Genomic DNA, 12,726 nt, shown 5'->3' on the forward strand with positions numbered 1-12,726 from the left:
TCAAACAAGAGTTGAACCTTGCAAGGTAAATTAATCACTACATCCAGACAACGAAACTTGAAATGGAACCGAAAAGTTTATGGTTCCTCGGCGTAGGATGCTTCAGTCTTTCGTCACCTAAACATGACAATCGGTCTCTGATCTTCAGTGTATGCATACCAGGCGTCATTGATAAAGGGTCAAATGATACATAGCAGATGTAAAGAAAGGTTTCTCAGAAATGGTACAATTAAGAGTGTCATCATCATGTTTACTGTGTAGAGAAAATTGTCAAACAGGACTATCAAACAACAGTTGTATAGATTCCCCAAAAAGGAAAATGGCAAAACATGAAGCATTCGGTTATTCAAAATCTAGGGTACCCTCCTCGCACGTCCTCCTATCAAGTTCACAAGGAAAGCCTGTTGACTCGCATGCCATATGTCTACTAAAGCCCCGCGGAGTCCTGGGAGATCCACTGGTGCTGGGTATGTACACACCGAATTCATCTCATGCAATTCGGTTGAGGTTGGGTTGAGGATGCTGACCACTTCATCCCGTCTACATCCTGCTGCCTAAGGAATTCCAAGACAACCCAGACGCTGTGAGACCCAGCGTGGTCGTCTTGCAGTAAAGAGTCGACCATGCATAGCTTGCAGCAATGGTACTGCTATAGGAGTCAGAATCTCGTCCCGATAACTCTGGCAGATTACCACCGACCACGTGCAGTGGAGTGCGTTCAGTTGGTGTTATCCCTGCCCAAACCATGTCCGACTCCTCGCCAAATGTGTAGTGTCTGGCCAAAGTTTGCATCTATGATTCGCTCCATTGCGGTGAAAAGCACCAACGCATGACGTATTTTCCTCCGTGCTCCATGGATAGAGCGAACTGCACGGGCAAATCACTGACTTTAAGTGGCAGGTAGATTTCCATATTGACATCATGAATGCATCATGAAGAACGTCAAAATAACATTTCAACTGCCTGGTGTGTTTCGCCATACTGTTAAGAAAGTTACTAAAACATTCAGTGCTATATATTTCAAACAAAAACGAAAATTTTAAACTTTTAAGAAATAGTGTTATCAATAGCTTGACCTGTTTCCACGACAGTCTTTCGTTGGTATATGTATCGGAACCTTACGCAATCTGTCGGATGTTTGTCAAATGTCCCATGTGTACAGGTGGCTGCCGACCTGAAGCTGGCAGAGTTTACCAAGGAGTCGGGGAGGAACGCCTCGTTGTTCGCCTGGAAAAACTTTCAGGATGAAACATTGCGGAGAAGATTCTCAATAGTGGCGGACATAGGCACTGCTGCTATGCCTGACGAGAAGAAGCTGAAACGGGTAAGATATCATTGTAGTTTAGTTAGTGTCGTGTGTTGTGTTGTGTTGTGTTGTGTTATGTGGTGATGTGAAGGAATACCCCTTCCGAGGTTTGGTAATATATTGCAGATCAGAAAGAGACAGGACCTCTGTTAGCTCATAGGTTAATGCATCAGAGGAAATGTTCTCTCGAATATTCAGTCTTACAAAGAAACAGTACTTCCTGAGGGTGAAGCTGTTGACACTTTTAAACATGTGTTTCCATGTTGTCTTCAGCTGAAGGAACTGGTGACAGAGATGGAGGATATTTACTTCGAGGGCAAGGTGTGTGTCAAGGAGGACAAATGTCTGGACATGGATTCGGGTATGTTGCTGTAGATGATGATGTTTATAGCGATATGAGGTGATCGATAGTTAACTCTCATCACGTAAGACTTGTCTAAAAGACTTGTACATATGGATCAACACAATAACTCAATAAAGAAATTGGTTCGATATTTGAATATCAACAAGACAATCAGTGCTCGACGAGGAGATGGTCCTCCGTTGGTATTTTTTTCTAATGATTAAATATACTATTTTGCTGTGTGAACATATGTATTACAGCAGAAAATACAAACAATAAACGTATTATTACGGTATACCGTATCATTCCGACTACATCATAAGGATTGTATGCTCAGGGGAAAAATATTTGATCACATGAAAGCACAAGTCCTCCATTATTTTCTTCCAGGTTTCTTCACAAGCTATAGCTAATCGATACAAATCTTGCGAAAACACCTTGAAATAGCATAAAGGAACACTTGTACTTTCATGCGATCCCTTATTTATTTCCCTCAGTATATATACTCATGGAAACGAATAAAGGAACACACGAAAGTTCATGGGTTCCTTAATTCCTTCCCAGCTTTCTTCAAAATGTATGCATTGCACTATGTGTGGAATACAGGAGATAGCTAAAGGAACACTTGCACTGCCATGTGTTCCCTTATTAATTTCCATGAGTATATGGTGGCACGTCATAGACATAAGTGCTTTATTATTTGTTATTTTTTTACATTGCTCTCAGGCTTAGCGCGTCTTATGTCGTCATCCCGCAACTACGGGGAGCTAACCAAAGCTTGGAAAGGATGGCGAGATCAGACAGGGAAGAAGATGAAGAACATGTACGCCGAATTCGTTTCTCTCAACAACGAGGCCATCAGGGCAAACGGTGAGATCTTCCTTAGCCGACACGCACAGGTCAGGGAGAGAGTTGTTGAGGACGCTGACGTTCATAAAGCTGTCTTCCTTATGTGTAGCACTTCTAAATACCATTCAAAGACTTGACACGTGTAGGTGTACAATAAACAGTCTGTTACTGTGTGGTTCGAATAGACTTCAATATGTATGTATTGCACATACAAAAATTATTGATAAGCACATCTTGGAATGTAGTGAGTGTGACAGTAAGCGATGGACTATGCTTTGAACAGAATTTCTGTTGTATCAAGTGTAAGCTTTTGTGTCGTATCTTCAGCAACCTATCCTTGTGGTAAGCAGCGATCGGTTGGACAAGCTTGCATGGATCGACGGTCATGCTGTTGATCACTGGGTTGTCTGTTCCAGACATGATTATTTGCAGACCGCGCTAATATAGCTGGATTATTGATGAGTTAAGCAAACAAACAAACAAAGTATGAAGAAGAACTGTCATTCATGTCTCCGTGTTTAATCAGGCTATGAAGACACGGGTGCCTGGTGGAGATCGTGGTATGAGACCGATACCTTCACGCAAGACTTGGAGCAGCTGTTCCTGCAGCTGGAGCCTCTGTACATACAGCTGCACGCCTACACCAGAAGAAAGCTGATGGAGGTCTATGGGAAGAACGTCTTTCCCAGGGAGGGACATATTCCAGCGCACCTGCTTGGTGAGTGGGTTCAAACTAACGTCGCATCGGAACAGTTTTAATCATTTGGAGACGTAAGTTTATACAAAGATACAAGTGAAACAAAAACACAAAGCCAAACAATACATATCTTCAGAAAACAGTGACCTTCATCAATCGAGGTTAATGGTATGGGACACAAAGGCTTCCAACCTTGTAATCAAGCTGAATTTCTCTCTCTCTGGTGAATTTTCTCTCTATATATACATTTAGATTACTCAGAATGAACTTTCAGCCAATGATTCTTAGTCTCTTTGCATTTTTGGCAATTCCAAATGACTAATGAACATAGCTGTGGCAAAAAGTTTGAGTCGCCTGATAATGTACTTACTTCGAAATAATTGTCCCACTTTAATTCATAGTTAATGCGGAATCGGGTTTTCTATAAATCTCTAATTTAAACACATCCGGTGTTTTAATGAAGTTCAATGACGCTAAAACACGGACACACTTATAATTCAAAACGATTTTACATGTAACAGAGCACACTTTTACCAGTTCAGTAAATAATTTCGATTTACAGATTCGGAGAAAAAGTGTTCATGGTATCTTAAAATGTCTTAAAATCAACTTCATCCACATACCACCTCACGTCATCCTCACTAGATGTCTTGATTTTCTCACGTGCTTCCAACGTTGCCCTTTGAAAATGAAATCCTAGGTTCATCCAAACAATCACTATTCAGGTGGGGCAGGTGAGGGATAGTCTTGTGATTAAAGTGTTCGCTGGTCACACCAAAGACCTGGGTTCGATTGTCCACATGGGTACAATGCATGAAGTGATATTGCTAGAATGTTGCTAAAGGCGGCGTAAAATTAGCCTCCCTCCCTCACGATTTCAGGCAACATGTGGGCGCAGACTTGGGTCAATCTACTCGGCATCCTGCAGCCTTACAAAAACAAACAGAGCGTGGACGTCACTCCGCAGATGGAGGCACAGGTGGTATCAACTGTCCTGTAAAATGTAAAGTGCAATGTCCAGAAAGAAAGGGCTGATATATGTGTTGGGTGGATATTGCTGTGGCGTGTGATGCGTGTTGTGGAGAGTGTTCCTGGGTAGTGAGTGGGCAGAGGTGTGGAGGGTGGTGTTTGGTATAGGGTAGTTAGTGTTGGGTGTAGGGTATTAAGTGGGGAGTGGTGTGGTGAGAGGTGTTGGGTATAGGGTAATATGTGGGGAGTGTTGTGGCGAATGTTCTTGGATGTAGGGTATTATGTTGGGAGAGGTGTGGTAAGAAGTGTTGGATGTAGAGTAGTGCACGAGCAGAGGTGTGGTTAGATATGTTGAATGTAGGGTATTAAAAGGGGAGGGGTGTGGTGAGAGGTGTTGGGCGTAGGGTATTATGTGGGGAGTGGTGTAGTGAGGTGTTGGGTGTAGGGTATTAAGTGGGGAGTGGTTTGGTGAGAGGTGTTGGATGTAGGACAGTGCATGGGTAGAGGTGTGGTTAGAGGTGTCGAGTGTAGGGTATTATGTGGGGAGGGGTGTGGTGAGATGTGTTGAGTGTAGGGTATTAAGTGGGGAGTGGTGTGGTGAGAGGTGTTGGAGGTTGGGTAGTATGTTGGGAGGGGTGTGGGGAGATGTGTTGAGTGTAGGGTATTAAGTGGGGAGTCGTGTGGTGAGAGGTGTTGGAGGTAGGGTAGTATGTAGAGAGAAGTATCGTGTTGGCTGTAGGGTAGTGAGTGGGGAGATGTGTGGCGATTGCTGCTGGGTGTAGGGTAGTGAGTGGGGAGAGGTGTCGTAAGAGGAGATGGGCACAGGGTAGAGAGTGGGAGGGGTGTGGTGAGAGGTGTTGGATGTAGGGTAGTGAGTGGGGAGATGTGTGGTTAGAGGTGTTGAGTGTAGGGTATTAAGTGGGGAATGGTATCACGAGTAGCGTGGCGAGGTGGGGCGTGTCTTAAGGCACCTTGTAGTAGAATATGTATTCTCCCAAAATACTAGTTTTTGAAATCTGTTTCCAGGGCTACACTCCACGTAGGATGTTTGAAACAGCTGATGATTTCTTCACGTCTCTCGGTATGGAGCCAATGACACAACTCTTCTGGAAAAATTCCATGATAGAGGAACCCAAAGATGGCCGTTCAGTCGACTGCTACGCGTCTGCATGGGACTTCTACAATGGCCGTGATTTCCGGTTGGTAGGCCTGCCACCTGGTGGCAATCAGGGCATACGCGTGGACTGACCATTAACTAGGTAGTGACAGGGCAGTTCAGTTCGGTTCAGTTCAGTTAAGTGCGGGTCAGGTCAGGTCAGACAAGGCCATACTACAAAAAGTATAAACAGGTTAACTGTACGCATTTCAAATAAGTAACTGAGCCATATAAATAAAAGCTAATCAGGAACATACTGTATGGTTCATTACGTGGAAACACTGGCAGTTAGGTTGCAGTTAATAAGCAGTTACTGGGAAGACAATTAAGAATTAAGAAGTGCAAGACCTCTTTCAGTAGTGAATCTTACATATAAAACAAGATTGAATGACAGGAATGCTTCCAACCATATGTTTCAGGATGCAAATGTGTACAGACATCACCATGGAGGACCTGCTCACCGTCCACTACCAGATGGCGCACATCCAGTATTACCAGCAGTACAAGAACCAGCCTGTAGTCTTCAGGAGCGGCGCTAATCCAGGTAGGTTGAGCTCTCCTGTATCATGTAGGCAGAACTTATCTTGGACCAACCCCGAATAGGCGTTCGAACATACGAAGAGCGGATCCTCACAAGACAAAGGAACTAAACTCTAGGTGAAAATACATTGTCGTATCTTTAATCTTTCTTTGAAAAATGTGGAATCGTTTGTCGACGTAGGTTAAGGATAAAAGTACGTATCCACGTTGAGATACTGTTGCAGGTTTCCAAGAGGCCGTTGGAAACGCCGTAACTTTGTCTGTGGCTACGCCCAAACACCTAAAGAAAATCGGACTGTTAACAGACGTAGAAGATGACCCAGGTAGGTACAGTGTAGCGAGTGATAAGTGAGTGCATGTTGATTTACGTCAGACATACAAGTGGCTATCTTCAGCGGATTTGGTTTCATCCGCACACAGGAGGCACTCGGGACATATTCACGCATATGTTTTCATATGGGATTCGTCAACCTTTTTCTCTTTGGTACTATTTGTATAGGTGAATGAGTGAATGACTTTAGTGGGGACGTCAAACATGGGCTTCTGACACTGAACTCATGATGGGAATCGAACCCAGGTCAGCGCGACGAGCAACCAGGGTATCGCATCGCTCCTCATCACTTGTATGCACTGGTAAGTGTACACTTATGCAACCAGACACGCACATTATTATGGCAATCAAATCTATCTATCTTACAATGATTGTGTTTTAGACAGAAAAAAGCCAACAGATATTGTCGGTATCCGTTGGGGTCTTATACGGATATGGATGCAAATAAGAGAGGCCATATGGAAATTTTAGGAACTACGTTAAACAAGCATGGCGTCAAGGGACGGCGATTTTGTCTGGATTGGCGGCTGTGATTACGGTTCTGATTTGATCCTAGAAAATTCATGCCTGATTAGGATAGATGGAGAATGAGAATACAAAGCGGAAATAGAAATTAATAGGCTTACGAAGATACCAACCTCTGTACCCCGACTGTCAGAGTTAGCGAGAGGACATGAAAGTGTATTTGTTGTTCAAAAGGGTTTTACTGAAGGTGTCTGAAGTTCCATTCGAGTTTATTTTTCAAACGTAAGCTAAGACTTGTTGATAACAATACGTGTTTTAACATAACAACTTACTGGAACTAGATGGCATAGCGCACTCAGCTGAGTGATCAGAAGAAAATCATGCCTTCGAGCTTGTGACGTAAGGTATTACTATCCACATATTTGTGACGTCATGAAGATTAGTACATGATTTGTGTCATTTGGCACTTATTAAAGTTATAAAGCAAGAATGACATTGTGTGATAAATAGGATATCACACTCGTGTGTTTTTGGTGATGAATACCCTGCATTAGGAATAAACGCTGTATTTAGTGAGCCTTGATTATTCCTAATGCAGGATATTAACCAGCCTGTATACAAACCAGACACAAGTTTGATCTATGACCCAGAACATCCAGTTTTTTCACAATCCCAAGAATGGTAGACGCGACAAAATGTGTTCGTTTCAGACATATTCCATGTGAGCAAACTGTGCCATCCCAGTTGCATTTTGATGTAAGATAGTCATATATTTTGTTGTCAGTGGATGGTTGGGTATTTGAAACTTTCAGACTGAAGGTGTGGCAACAATATATCTACTTGACACTTGGGGATGACATGACTTGCACCGACCATGGTGTGCAGTTTAAACAGTGTCTTTGCGAAAGGGATTGAAAGTACACGACACGTGTCTTGTCGGTGATGGAACTGTTGAATACATAACGTATTTCCCCCCCCACCTTTGCAGAGACCGACATCAACTACATGTTAAGGGTGGCCCTAGACAAGATCGCCTTCCTGCCGTTCGGCTACCTGATGGATCAATGGCGTTGGAGTGTGTTTAGTGGCGAGACGCCACAGAGGTTCTACAACACCAAGTGGTGGTCCCTCAGGTAAGTCATGAGGTTAGGTGCAGGTGCAAGTGCAAGTGAGAGAGGCCACAGTGTTTATACAAAACCAGGCGGTTGTCCCCCTAGGTAAGTCGCGAGCTGAGGCGTAGGTGAAAGACGCAGAATTTTACAGCACCAAGTGGTGGTCCCTCAGGTAAGTCGTGAGGTGAGGTGCAGGTGAGAGATGCCATATAGTTTCCACAACACCAAGTGGTGGTCTCTCAGGTAACTCATGAAATGAAGTACAGGTGAGAGACGCCATAGAGTTTCTACAACACCAGATGGTGGTCCCTCAGGTTAGTCATGAAATGAAGTACAGGTGAGGGACACCACAGACTTTCTACGACACTAAGTGGTGGTTCCTCAGGTAAGTCATGAGGTGAGGTGCATGGCAAACTTTATGTTCTAACATATTTAGCCAAACGTTCTTCGCTCTTTAACACAATTAGGTCACTGTGTCAGATTTTTTTCAAATAGCGATTCCGAAAGGAAGGTTCCCAAAGTATGTAAACAAAGTATCGAACGTATATACTGATGACGATATGACCATGTATTCTACACTGACATGGCCCTATTTCTCACAGTTTGTGTTATCCAAGATCAGATCATGCATGTATGTCCAGTGTCGTTCCTATCGTATTATATGGCGGCCATCTTGGATTTCCTTCAAGAACATGGATGTTTTCTATCCTAATACATCATCCAATCCAGAGGTGTTGTGATTAAAGTCAAATATTAAGACTATGTTATGTTTTGATATAAAAGATAGTGGAATTGTCAAAACTGTGCCGTTTTGGGAAGTTTGGTGGCCATCTTGGATTTTTAAAACAATCATATTTGCTACATAGCATAAACAATATCTTAATTAACACGCTGAGACACAAATACGTTGAAAATCAGAGAGATTCTGCTTTTAGGAGCTGAAACAAAGATAGTGTAATATAAACGGCGGCTCTCTTGGAATTTTGAGTGGCCAACGTTATTTTTTCAGGAAGTGTACCAAAGTGAACATGTACAAAGTGAACGATTTTTCCATTATCAGCTCTATACATATTGTACCGAGACAGGTGATTCACCTTCCAGATGCCGATACCAGGGTATATCTCCGCCGGTAGAAAGATCCGAATATGACTTTGATCCTGGTGCTAAGTACCATATTCCGGCCAACACACCCTACATCAGGTGAGAAGCAACACTCACTTTTTATCAGATTAGAAACAGCAGCCATACCTACATCGGGTGAGAAAAAACACTCAAGAATAATCAGAATAGAAACAACGGCTTTATGCAAATATGAGAAACAACAGTTACTTTAAAATAACTGCGTCCGTCGGATGCGTCCCTATGATGGACGGATGGTTGGAATGCCAGGACGCTTGAGTTATGTGATGTCTGGACCTAGCGGGAGTAGAGAAATACTTTACCATGCATCACCTTGGGCTGTAGTTACTGACACTCTGTAACAAACCTGGAATACCATTTTAAGTTACCTCACTCAACAAAACAGCTAAAGTACATGACGCTTGAAGTCACTATGACAAAACAGGAAGGTTATACTCTCTATCCAACGTGCATAGTATTTCAGGATTTCACACATTTTGTGAAGAACATCAGGCTTACACACATTTTAGAATTTCTGATGCACATCAGACTTCAACACATCACGCATTTAACAGTTTGTGAAGAACAACGTACTTACAAATATTTGACCGCTTCTGTAGTACATCAGGCTTACACACATTTTACAGTTCGTGAAGTAATCCACTTGAACTTGACGCCCATTCAGTACTGAAACAACGTGAGTATAGGCACTGGCTACGTTATAGGTAATGCACACTGTACATCTCAACATATATACGTCGTAGATAAACAAATACACGTCATTCCAGATACTTCGTGGGTTTCGTCCTCCAGTTCCAGTTCCACAAGGCGCTGTGCCAGGCAGCCAATCACACGGGGCCGCTACACAGATGCGACATCTACCAGTCCAAGGAAGCTGGCGCTCTCCTCAGGTATGATCCTTTCTGAAACATGTACCCTGCGGTATGCCGTACGACCTGACATTTATTTATTTAATTTTTTTTTGTTTTTTATTTATTGTGTTCATTGTTTCGTGAGTGAGAGTGCGAGAGCGGTACAATCTTTTCCTCGCCGTACTGCCAAAAGACGCCATGCAGTTGCGTACCTTGGGCGTGCTGTACCCGTTCGTTTTAACTCAAGATTGTCCCTCATCTCAAGTTTGTTGTTTTCGTGGATTTCATCCATTGATGAGCGTGTGGTATCGGACATAGCTCGAATAGTGACAGACTCTCATAACTGAAACACTGGTGTACACTAGTGTTTCCCATCGGCATTTTAGGAAAGGTCACCGAGAAGCAGCTGTAAAATCAACTCATTCATGGCATGACCTACGCCGTCACACACATGACATGAATCTGATGATTTTACGGCTGGTTAAAATTCTTAATCACAAGACCTCTCCTCTAAAGTCTTATTACACGTTACGTTTCCCCCCCTGTTGGCAAGTTTGACAGGCCCTCAACCGCGAATCTGATCGATTAAGTCGCCTCTTACCATGATTACTGGTTGTTCGTGATCATGTCTAACCAAACGGGTTCCCAGAAGCCCCATACACAATATACCCCGCGTCCCCGTGGAGGTACTTTATTATAAGTGTTAAGTGATTTACGGTTGCGATAAAGGAATTCCTTGGGGAAAAACTATGAATACTATCACTTTCATTTGCAGTCGTGTTTTGGAGCTCGGTAAATCGCGACCGTGGCCGGAAGCCATGCAAATACTTACTGGGCAAAACAAGATGGATGCCAGACCGCTCATGGAGTACTTTCAGCCACTCACTGATTGGCTGAAGGAACAGAACAGAGGTCACATTATAGGGTGGGAGCACATGTGCCCGGATTCCATACCAATGTCTGCCTCTGCAACCTCAGCCAGAGTGACACGCGCTATTTTCCTGGTTAGCATAGTAACTGCTGTCTTGAGGTACCTGTGAAGGTATTGCTAACATCACACAGATAGCAAGTAGAGGTTTGCTTGTTTAAAGGTGGAAAGCGACGATTCATTTCTCAATTCTCAATTTATGGTAATTCTTACAAGTGTGGTTTGACATACACCTCTAGAATACAACGAATACGTGCTAAATTGATTTTTAACAATACCTTTGAAGAATTTGCCAGGTAATTGTAATAAAGATTCAGTGTGTTCTCTCGAGTTCTTTGTTGTCAACCTGTTTTAGTTTTATTGCAATGAGATTATATTCGCTGACCCCAACAACTGTATTAAAAATGAACCATTTGGTTGTCTAATATACATAGGGCGATGTAAATCTCAACGTTGCCCTATACCTTATTTGATGTAATGTAAATGAGTCTCCGTTTTCTACTTTTCTAATAAAAAGAAATTTGTTAAATATTGACGTTATTATTCTTGGCATGGAACAAAGACTGTAGAATACTCCCACTGTATATACTGGAAGGGGTCTTTCCACTTACCCAATTCCCATTATTTCAGCAGAAGAACAAAGGCAAAAATCCACCCTGTACTATCACTGACCCATAACTCTTAATCTCTTTTAGCCCCTAAGCATATAAAAATGAGTGAGTTTAGTTTTACGCCGCACTCAACAATATCACAGCTATATGGCGGTGGTATGTAAATAATCGAGTCTGGACCATACAATCCAGTGATCAACAGCATGAGCGTCAATCTGCGCAGCTGGGAACCGATGACATGAGTCTGACCACCCGATCCCGTTAGTCGCCTGTCACGACAAGTACAGTCACCAGTTGTGGCAAGCATGGGTGGCTGAATACCAATTGTACCCGGATCTTCACGGAATGTGCAATATAAAGGGGTGCCTTAGCTTAAGAACAAAAGAAGCGGTTTGTGATGTAAGTAAACATACTACCATTATACTAACACCCAAACAGTACGTGCACAGTGATAAAAACTAGATTGAAAGATTTCAACTTCATTGTTCTTCTGTCAATGACGTTTCTCCACGCTCGGTATTTTCTTATCCTTTATCCGAAGTGTCACTTTCAATGAACAAACAAGCTGAAACCCACACGTAACCCTTGTATTCGCTGACACTAAAGCTTCTAGAAAACCTCTTACGGATACAGTTCAAGGTGACATTCGTTGTCACAATACAACAGTTGAATGGATGTAAATATGTCGACATTTACATTGCTTCACCATTGCCTCATTCGCAGAGGTACATTCATTGAAATGTTATGCAACTGATCAAACGTTATCCTATTTTGGGATACTGAACCTGCTTTGACGTTAAAGTCAGCATGTTCCGCTACATTATTCTGTCTGAGATGTGTAAGTGAGGTTTGAGTAATATTCTTTCGCCTTCAGCACTCAATCATGCTGTTCTCTGTTTGTATTGAAAGTATTATGTGTACACGCGTGGAAGAACATTTTGATTCTTTAGTCTGACACTAAATGTGCACAAAAATATGATTTCTTGAGTGAGAAACAATGCCCTTGCTGGTGGTGGTGTATGTGATCTGTGTATAGTTGCTGGGTCGGCTCACGGCCCGGCTGCATGCTGATTGGACATTCTTCTATAATTTAATGATAATATTTGTCTTTATACCATGTGTCGGTTATGGTGTGATATCACGTCCAAGAATGTTTCAGTCATTATGTCAATATGGTTCATGAACATGTTACACCTTGTCTACGTAGCTGTATGTTAATGACCGTCGTGATGTCCATGGGTTCTTCTCAAGCTGATGCAGTTGTTCAGGATGGCACTCCATCAATGTTATTCCTGTACAGTAGTACGTTTGTGTTTTTGTATAAAACAGATTAAAGCAAATACCAACAAACACACTGTTTCTTTTCAATCCAACGTGTTGGTGAAGCGTTAACAATGATCTTTAGTGTGTTATATATCTTCATGTGGC

At 42.6% G+C, this 12,726-nt stretch overlaps 1 protein-coding gene across 1 annotated transcript in view; it reads left to right on the forward strand.

The window, feature by feature from the left end:
- LOC137298757 (uncharacterized) overlaps positions 1-12,726 on the forward strand; it is a 91,251-nt gene that overhangs the window by 27,449 nt on the left and 51,076 nt on the right. Inside the window, exons 15-26 of the mRNA XM_067831033.1 lie at positions 1,163-1,324; positions 1,580-1,667; positions 2,376-2,519; positions 3,025-3,216; positions 4,077-4,174; positions 5,191-5,363; positions 5,740-5,864; positions 6,085-6,183; positions 7,645-7,789; positions 8,870-8,968; positions 9,676-9,798; positions 10,535-10,789. Coding sequence (XP_067687134.1) covers positions 1,163-1,324; positions 1,580-1,667; positions 2,376-2,519; positions 3,025-3,216; positions 4,077-4,174; positions 5,191-5,363; positions 5,740-5,864; positions 6,085-6,183; positions 7,645-7,789; positions 8,870-8,968; positions 9,676-9,798; positions 10,535-10,789 — 1,703 coding nt within the window. The remainder of the gene's footprint in view (positions 1-1,162; positions 1,325-1,579; positions 1,668-2,375; positions 2,520-3,024; positions 3,217-4,076; positions 4,175-5,190; positions 5,364-5,739; positions 5,865-6,084; positions 6,184-7,644; positions 7,790-8,869; positions 8,969-9,675; positions 9,799-10,534; positions 10,790-12,726) is intronic.

Source organism: Haliotis asinina, chromosome 10, assembly GCF_037392515.1.
Source record: "Haliotis asinina isolate JCU_RB_2024 chromosome 10, JCU_Hal_asi_v2, whole genome shotgun sequence".
Taxonomy (NCBI): domain Eukaryota; kingdom Metazoa; phylum Mollusca; class Gastropoda; order Lepetellida; family Haliotidae; genus Haliotis; species Haliotis asinina.